Source organism: Halteromyces radiatus (genome assembly GCF_025201355.1).
Source record: "Halteromyces radiatus strain CBS 162.75 chromosome Unknown BX664scaffold_19, whole genome shotgun sequence".
Classification (NCBI taxonomy): domain Eukaryota; kingdom Fungi; phylum Mucoromycota; class Mucoromycetes; order Mucorales; family Cunninghamellaceae; genus Halteromyces; species Halteromyces radiatus.
This window is the reverse complement of record NW_026251705.1, coordinates 1-9,183: the sequence shown is the minus strand read 5'-3', so window position 1 is coordinate 9,183 and position 9,183 is coordinate 1. Positions and strand designations below refer to the sequence as shown.

General features: G+C 32.5%; 3 protein-coding genes across 3 annotated transcripts; 2 read left to right on the top strand and 1 right to left on the bottom strand.

The window, feature by feature from the left end:
* Positions 1-521: 521 nt before the first annotated feature.
* Positions 522-1,910, top strand: BX664DRAFT_344588 (vacuolar membrane protein-domain-containing protein). Its single transcript, XM_051547478.1, has 4 exons — positions 522-733; positions 822-941; positions 1,007-1,318; positions 1,436-1,910. Exons 1-4 carry the CDS (start codon positions 561-563, stop codon positions 1,815-1,817), a joined length of 987 nt encoding a protein of 328 aa, XP_051395629.1. The 5' UTR covers positions 522-560; the 3' UTR covers positions 1,818-1,910.
* Positions 1,911-3,612: 1,702 nt separating this feature from the next.
* BX664DRAFT_389716 (Metallo-dependent phosphatase-like protein) lies at positions 3,613-6,367 on the bottom strand. The gene is made up of 15 exons (XM_051549564.1): positions 6,297-6,367; positions 6,102-6,225; positions 5,997-6,037; positions 5,854-5,927; positions 5,664-5,759; positions 5,551-5,602; positions 5,401-5,458; positions 5,329-5,371; positions 5,123-5,222; positions 4,812-5,065; positions 4,594-4,747; positions 4,367-4,492; positions 4,190-4,283; positions 4,041-4,119; positions 3,613-3,948 (listed from the first exon to the last, which is right to left on the bottom strand). The coding sequence occupies exons 1-15, from the start codon at positions 6,358-6,360 to the stop codon at positions 3,886-3,888; spliced, it is 1,422 nt and encodes a 473-aa protein (XP_051395628.1). The 5' UTR covers positions 6,361-6,367; the 3' UTR covers positions 3,613-3,885.
* A 1,670-nt stretch (positions 6,368-8,037) lies between these two features.
* Positions 8,038-8,742, top strand: BX664DRAFT_353988 (uncharacterized protein; the record flags this gene model as incomplete). Its single annotated transcript, XM_051547720.1, has 4 exons — positions 8,038-8,072; positions 8,150-8,288; positions 8,370-8,521; positions 8,673-8,742. The coding sequence occupies 4 exons, from the start codon at positions 8,038-8,040 to the stop codon at positions 8,740-8,742; spliced, it is 396 nt and encodes a 131-aa protein (XP_051395627.1).
* Positions 8,743-9,183: the final 441 nt, after the last annotated feature.

Genomic DNA, 9,183 nt, shown 5'->3' with positions numbered 1-9,183 from the left:
ATTGCACCAACGTTGAGCAATGACTTTCAAATTGGATAACATTGTTATTGACTAAGAATAAAAAAAAAAAAAAAAAGGAAGAAATTTAAAATTCCCCCCTTGATCATAACAAAAAAAAAATTGCCTCTTTCACTCCTTCTTTTTTTGGAAAGTAACGTCACATATACCCTACAAATTAAAATCCAATCCATAGAAAACATAATACTTAAATAACGGGAAAGAATTATTCAAACTATTGATGATAATGTACATGTGATGTTAAATGATATGAAGAAGTAGATGTTGGATAATATGTGATGAATCAATGAAAAATAAAAAGGATGTGAAGAAAAAAAAGTTTTATGACGGTATGTTAGAGGCACGAATATCAATTGGTCAGACTGGGCGTAGATATCTTTTACTATTGGGATATCAGAGGATGACTTTGAGCTGAAGATGATGGTGAACAACCATAAAAAAAGTGGTGACCAAATTTCAAATACCGGTGAGAACTCTTTTTTTTCTATTTTAGCTTTTCTTTTTTTTTTTTTTCTTTTTTTCTTTTTTATTTACCTCTATTCATGTTATATAATAGTCGGTCAATACCATTTGATAAAGATGATGAACAACAAGAAGGATGTAAACTACTTGATACATTTGCTATTTTTGTTCAGCTTTTATTAGCCTGTGTTGCTTTCTCTACACTTATCATAAAACGACAACGAGAAAAGCCAAGAAGACCTCTACGCATTTGGTAAAAAAAAAAAAAAAAAAAAAAAAAAAAAAAAAAAAAAAGGTAAACAGAGATAACTCATATATTCACTTATTATTTATCATTTTAGGGGATTTGATATCAGTAAACAAGTAGTTGGAGGAATAGTCATTCATACACTGAACTTGGTTATGTCATACATATCTGGATATTCACTTGAGGATAGTAGTCCGTCAAACCCATGTGTCTGGTATAAAAATAAAAAAAAAATCACAATTGATTGTATATATTTACTGTTTTTATCTTTATACTTAGGTATTGGTTAAATATATTTGTAGATACGACATTAGGAACAGCTATTATATGGGGAATACTTCGTTTGGGACAATTTATAGCAAGACAATGGGGATTCTCAGGTTTTGAAAATGGTGTATATGGATCTACTTTTAGAAAACAAATAGAACGATGGTGGAAACAATTATTGATGTATGTAACAGCTTTGATTATGATGAAATTATTGGTCCTTTTACTATTTCGACTTTGTCCTTGGTTAGAATGGTTTGGTGAATGGGTTCTTGGTTGGACTTCGGGAAACTATAAAATTCAAGTAGTATTTGTGATGCTTATGTAAGTAGAAGAAGAAGAAGAAAAAGAATAAAAAAAAATGCAGGTTTTCAATTGATAACTAAACTAACTTGTATTACTTTTTTATTATTATTATTATTATTCTAATTATTATTGTAGTTTTCCATTGATCATGAATATTGCTCAATTTTGGATAGTGGATACAATACTTAAACATAACTCACAACATACACCTATTCATTTGGATGACGCTATGGATGAAGATATTCTGATACCAATCTATGATGATGAGGATGATGATTCTTTGGATAATAATCATCTTAATCAATATGATGATGATGATGATAGTCATTGGCCTCCTCCAATTCATTCTCCTTTAATGGATGGCGAGCAAGATGCTGTTTCACTTTCATCCTCTTTGAAACCATTGACTGGACTTCAAGATGACGACGATCAAAACAAAAAAGAATTTAATCTAAATCCATGGACTTACACCTCTTCTTCTAATAGCAACCAATCTCCTCCACCTTCCCAACAATGAAACAATGTATCAGTAATTGTAGATTAGTTGTTTAATTTATTGTCTTCTTTTTTTTAAAAAAAAAAAAAAATATATAATAAAATTGATTATTTTTGATTGCTTCTTGTTATTGTTGTTGTTAAATGTTGGATAGTGTCAAAACAGGAGAACTAATATTATAGAAGGAGAAAGTCATGCGTTCTTCCCGGATACCGTAGTTTTTTTCGACCCTACCTTTCCGTTTCTCCCTTTCCTCTTTTTCTCCCCTCCCCTCCTTGATTCCTTTTTTTTTTTTTTCTTTAAAGTATATTTAAGCATTTTATTTTTTCCCATTCGTTCCTTCTTTTTTTTTTTTTTTAATGCTTGTTCCTTTTCTCGTTCCCTTCTGTTTTTTCATTTAAAATCCTTTTGATGTGTTCTAATTCTTCTTCTATTCGTACAAATAGATCAATCAGTGTATTAAGTACATCTGAGAATAATATTTCTTATATAACAGATTATCAAAATCAAGTTCTTCCATTAACAACTAGTAACTTGGAATTACTTCAGGTAAGCTTAAGTAATAAAAAAAAAGGGACATCCTTCCCTAAAAGGAATCAGTCATCTTTTGGCGGGAGCGGCATATCAAAATCACATTGAAAAAGCTTTTTCCACTTAGTCGATCATGCATGATTTTTTTTATTTCTGTCTCCTATCCCTTTGCCATCTGAGTCTTTTTTTTTTTTTTTTTTTTTATCAGAAAATTGACCTCCTTTTACATTGGTTTTTTTTTTTTTTTTTATGATGATGATGATGATCATCATAGTTGACTTATCAACTCCAAGCTAAACATCAATATGTCGCCACCTATGTCAAAAATCAGACATGTATACTAGCATTGGAAGCTAAATTACAGCAGCAGAGGTGGAAAGAAATTCAAACTTTGGTACCTTTAGAAACAGCACCCTTTGAAAAGGAAATTATTCTTTGCCAGAACAACAAAAAGAAAGCGAAAAAGAAGGCAGACCCTATATCCTTCTCAATAAGTATTCATCAGCAGAAACAAAGCCAGAAGTCATCTATTGCTATTGACAATAATAATAATAATAGTAATAATAGTAATAGTAATAATAATAATAACGATGATGATGGTGGTGGAACAGATATTATCAAAAAAAGACCATCTTGGTTATTCATGATGAAACGTCGGCATCGTCATCATCATCATCCAAATTCATCATCCACATGTAGGCCACCAGAAATATCTCAATCAAGACTGCAGCAAAGGTATCGTCAAGACAAAATGAATTTGATTCATCAAGGTCTCTGTGGTTCATCTGGCAGTTATTCCCCATCCGATGATCATCAACAACCTAATCAATTAGCATCCTTTCTGTTCTCCTCTATCATCACATCTCCTTCTTCTCAACATCCATCTGTCATATCATCCACTTCCTCATTTAACGCCACCCTCCCTGTTTCACATGGCTCCTTTATGCAACATCACCCTTCAACTACTACGAAGCTAAACAAACCACATCCTTCATCCATCCATCTAAATCACACTACATTTGAATCATCACCATCTATACCTAAAAAAACTTGGTGGAAATGTCGCTGGAAGGACGCTCAACTTGAAACAAACAACCAAAAACGCCATCATCATGATGATTTCCTTGCCTTTCGATACCCTAAAATGATCTCATTCCATAAACTCCGTGATGCAGCCCTTCAACTTTTACTGACTACAGATAAGCATAATAATGAAAAAGACTTACCATCAACCTCTACGTAAAAAGTTTTTCAAGTTCGTATCTGTTGTTGATTAATCCCTTATTATTCTAATAAATAAATGCATTTTCTTTTATTGTATACAGTGTATAAGAAGTAGAAAAAAAAACAAAGAGAACTATAGATAATGCCTAATAATCAAAACGCCAAAAAAAAAAAAATAAGTAACAAGGGATAATATAAAATAATGGAATATAATAGAATAAGGGAAAAAAGAATAAAAACTAGGATGAAGGGAAGATGTAAGATGATGAATTGCAATGATATACAGGATTCCTATGTTTCCAAGTTGATGGTTTTGTAGTTGTTGCTGTTCCTTTCACATTCCAAGGAGTCCGCTGAATTGACTAGCATATTGCATTGGTCGAACTTGAGGATGAGGCTAATCATAATAAGAATAAGAATAATAAAAAAAAAAGAATATTAGAATATTGTCATCACCCTTATTCCCCTTTATTTCTGTTTGTCACTTACCACAGCTTCAAATGTCTTGTATTCGAGTTTCATATCAGGAGTAATGTTGATTAAAGCACCTTTATTACCCACAGAATCACTAGATTAAATAATAATAATAATAATATTAGATCACCACCTTCTTTTGTTCCTATCAGTATCCATCTTACCAATAATTAGGAGCAGAAAACACCGTAACACATTTCCCTTCATGTTCTATCACATAACCATTTTCTTTCACTTCATGACTTCGAATCAACATATCTAAACAATACAATATATGCAAACATGAGGAAAGACATTAAATCTCCAATAGTTAAATCATTGTTTCTTTTTTTTATCGTTACCAAGTTTGTTTCTTTCCAAGAAGTTTTTAGTGACATCAGGACCAAATTGAACACCTACACCACGTTTGCTTGCTCCTCTACCGAGTTCAGGTTGAGGATCAGACCATAATAATTCACACATGAGACCTTGTAAAGAAAAAAAAAAGGTAAGTTTAGACTTGGATTTATCAATCTTCATCTTTTTTTTTTCTTTTTCTTTTTTTTTTTTTTTTTTTTTTTGTTTTTACCTTCATTGGGTGGTTGTCTTAATGACAGTCGATCAATCTTTCGAATATCATCCAAAGTAACATCATCTCGAGAGAATAAACCACCATGAACCACCAAAATTTTGTGTTGAATGACATGAGCCAATGGTAAAGCATTGAAAGTTTCAGAGAATAACTATTAAAAAAAAAGGGAATTAGAAACTTGGTTTTCTTTTCTTTTCCTTCATCATGTAAATTACCTTGAACATCATTTCACTATATTTGGCTTTGACTTCCCCTTCAAATCCATATACCTTGTTCATATTATCAGTTTCATGATTACCACGAGCCAAAAAGAGTCGATCAGGATAAACACACTTGTAGGCAAATAATGTTAGCACAACTTCCAGAGAAAAGCTACCACGATCCACGAAATCACCATTGAATAAATAAGCATGACTTTCAGAGGGATAACCATTGATGTTGAAAATATTGATAAAATCATAGAATTGTCCTGTAATAAAACAAATAAGTGAAATTGTTTCCTTTTTTATTCTTTTATAAAACATACCATGAACGTCACCACACACAGTCAGTTTACCGTCATTTGGTACAGAAATGTCTATCAAAGATGGAGCCTGCATCATCATTTGTCGTACAGCCAACAGAATCTACAAATGTAAAAAAAAAAAAAAAAAAAAAAAAAAAAAAAAAAAAAAGACGAGGAGGATCAGATGTTTGTCATATGAAAAATAACAAGTACATTAGTATATTTACCATGAAAGCATATTTCTTGTGAAGTTTCTTTTGATTCTTGAATCTTTCCACCATTTTATTGACAAAGTCTACATCGATTTCGTTGGTTCTTCTTCGTTAATTCGAGGTCCATCATAAGAATCTTCAACATCTATATGAAAAATAAAATAAGATATCAATTTAATCATCATCGTTGTCATTTATGTAATATGGATTCAATTATCCTAAAAGTCATATACTTACTCATTGTGGTAGTATCTAAAGAATCGGCCACACTAGGGATATTATTGTCAGCCTAATCAAATATATCAGAGTTCAGTAACCAATCATCACTCTTCATTTGAATGTATTCCTACTTCAATGGCCTTTTCGAATTCGATACGTTTGACAATCTTGGCACATTCATTTAACTTGTCTCTTGCGTCTTTATCACCAGGTACACGTTTGCAAACCTATATTTGTTTTTTTTTTTAAAAAAAAAAAAAAAAAGATCAGTAATACAGATATAACCTACCTATATATATATATAGTATAAAGAATAGTTACCATTTTGAAATCTTTCAATGCTTCTTTGAATCTTCCCAAGGCCATGTTCGCACTTGCTCTACGGTAATTAGCCTATGTCAGAAAAAAAAATAAAGTTTTTTTTTTTTTAACACGAAGATTATATTATATATTTTTCCTTCACCTTGTCAAAGTAGGATCTAATTCCAAAGCAGCTTCGGCATCACTAATGTGATAAATAAAAGGTTAAAGGTTCGCGTGTCAAAATGTATAATATCTTAATAACTTACGTAATAGCATATCCATAAGATTCAAGTTTTAGGTGACAGAAAGCACGGTTGGAATAATAAGTAGATACAGGATTCAAGTCGATGGCAGCTGTGTATCTTTCAATGGCTTCAATGAATCGCTTTTCTAAGGAATAAATGGAATTTAAAATTAAGTCATCGATCGTTTATAACAATATATGTGTTTGTTTTATATACCTTTGAACAGTTGGTTGGCTTCATTTTTGATTTCTTCAGCTTTGATCTTATTATCTTCTGCCATAACTGTCTAAATTGCCCCTCCTCCCGGCGCCCCGGCGCTGCGCCTTCCCCCCCCCCCCCCCCCCCCCCCCACCCCCCCCCGGCCCGCCCGCCCCCCCCCCCGCCCGTGCCCCCGTTCCCCCCCCCCCCCCTTGCCCGCCAATCGCCGGATTCCTTCGCTTCTCCGCTGTCTTCATTTGGCTCATCTCTTCTCTATGTGATGATTGATATTCTAGAACATATTTCTCTATATCTTAAAGTATAAAGGAGATGAAATCAAAGAGTAGATTATTATAGTTGAGTGAAGAACTGATGATGATTTTGAATTGACCTGTTTTTGTCTGTACCTGTACAACAAAAAAAAAAGGGCGCAATGTACTAGGAAACTTGTCGCCCCAAGAAAAAAAAAAACATATATGACCCTTAAAAAATTGGCCAACTTTTTCTTTTTCCCTCTTTCTTTCTTTTTTATTTTGTCTTTTTCTTTTTATTTACATCAAAAAAAAAAAAGAAAGACATTCTCCTTTCTACATACTTGTATTCTTTTTATTATTACTATTACTATTACTACTACTACTATATATATATATACTCTCTCTCCTCCTCTCACGTCTCCATTTGTATACATTACTTTTTATTTTTTTATTTTTTTTTTTATCTCTTATTGCCTACATCGTGACCACTTTCACTTTTTCTTTTCTTCTTCCTTCTCCTACACCCCCTGCTATCGTTTTCTCTCTTTAGTTTATTATTATTATTATTCCCTTTATCCCTATTCTTGATATTCTATAGCTAGATCCTTTTAGTGTTTATTACATTTTATATCTTTTTTTTTTTTTTTTTACCTTTCTTTTTTTTTTTTACACTCTCATATGACAACATTCAATACTCAAACTACAACACAACAAGAACAAGTCAGTCCCAAACTGAATTTCAAGACACAAAATAGACGCCAACAATATCAACTTACTACACAACCTATATTTCACCAACAGTCTGGTCAATCTACCTCTTCAACTTTGAACTCGACTTTTTATACCACTACTAAGCAATCAAACAATAATCATTCTACAACTATTACTGCTACTGAAACATTGTCAACTTCTTTTAGTCATACTGTGCCTGACGTAAAACATGATGATGCGTTGGAACACTCTGATATGATTGATCAAGATAATTTGGATGATGCTGAAGATGAAGATGACGTTGAAATCATTATGCATAATGAACCCAATGCCTTCAATTATACAGGCTCCGGTCTTGACAATCACGCTTCTCCTATCAATTCTTCTCCTGTCGCCGCAGCTCTAGACTCACAATACCACCAACAACACCAACATAAACAACATAAACAACAACAACAACACAATTAAGCTCCGATCCTGATCATCCAACACGTAATAAAAAAAAAAAAAGAATATATACTTAACGTACTCATTTAAATTCTTTTAAAGTAGATTCTTCACCATCATCAATACCATCATCTCATCATCATCTTCAGAGACAGTTGGAATATTATTTCTCAAGGTAGTAAATTATTTGATGAAAGAGACATCAAATTGTTCTTTGTTTATATGCAAAATACAGAGTTAAGGAGTAAGAAAATCTCATCATCCCTTTTTTTTTTTTTTTTTTGGTATTTAGACAAAATTTGGCAAATGACTCTTATCTTGGTAATATTATACATATACATATATAAATGGTATTAACCATTGTTTGCTTTATCTCTTTAGTGTCACAAATGAACCCTGATCTCTATGTTCCGATTGCTACCATTGCCAAATTCAGACGTGTTTTGGATATTACTACAGACATGGATCTTATAGTCTCAACTCTCGTCGTCGTTCTCCCGTTGTCATCGTTAATGAAACTGGCACTATGGTCAAACCGAATATCTCTGTACAACGAACAACGGTAATATTACGCGATGTGGCCGATACAAATGAAACGGTAATAAATAAATAATACATATTATATATATATATATATATCCATATACTCTTTTAATTCATTCCATCTCACTACATATAGGAAATCAAACAATTTCTTCAAGAACTTGGCACTCCACCAATTAAAAGTATCAAGAATGAATATGCAAATATGTGGTATATTACCTTTGAATCCGAAGATCATGCTTTGAAAATGTTTATGATTGCCGTGGAAAGTCATTCAAAGGACAGCCTGTAGCCGCTAGAATGAAATCTGAACCAGTGGTTGGTAGCATGTAATATCAAAAAAAAAAAAAAAAAAAAAAGGATAGATGGATCGTGAGGGAATAAATCAAGATAGATTCTTATATTTTTTTTATTATTATTATTTGATCGTCTCATATAGTCAAGCGCGAAAATCGGCATTACAGGCGGAATCAACTGCTTCATCACCAAAGCAACAACAACAACAATAACAACAACTACAACTACTACTACTAATATTGCTACAACAGCCTCCAACACCCACACGATAATGATCAACGGCAATCTCTCAATGATAATCCTATGAAAAATTATATTTACAACGGTTATTATATTCCTTTCAACTCTCCTATGACATTTAGGCATCATTGGCCTATACCTTATTCTTCTCATCCTGGTAACATATATCCAAACTATATTCCCAATGGTAATCAAAATGGAGGTCGCTTCAATAATAACAACAATAAACGTGGCGGTAAATCTGGTAGAGGAAGGTATAAAACAACAATCATTATGGAGACATGAAACAATTCAGCAATAGGGACAACGTCGACCAGTACAAATAGTACACCTGTAGAAACAATATCCACTTCATTTTCATCTCCAAAAACACAGCATCAAACACGTACGAATGGATACAAGCTTAATGGATC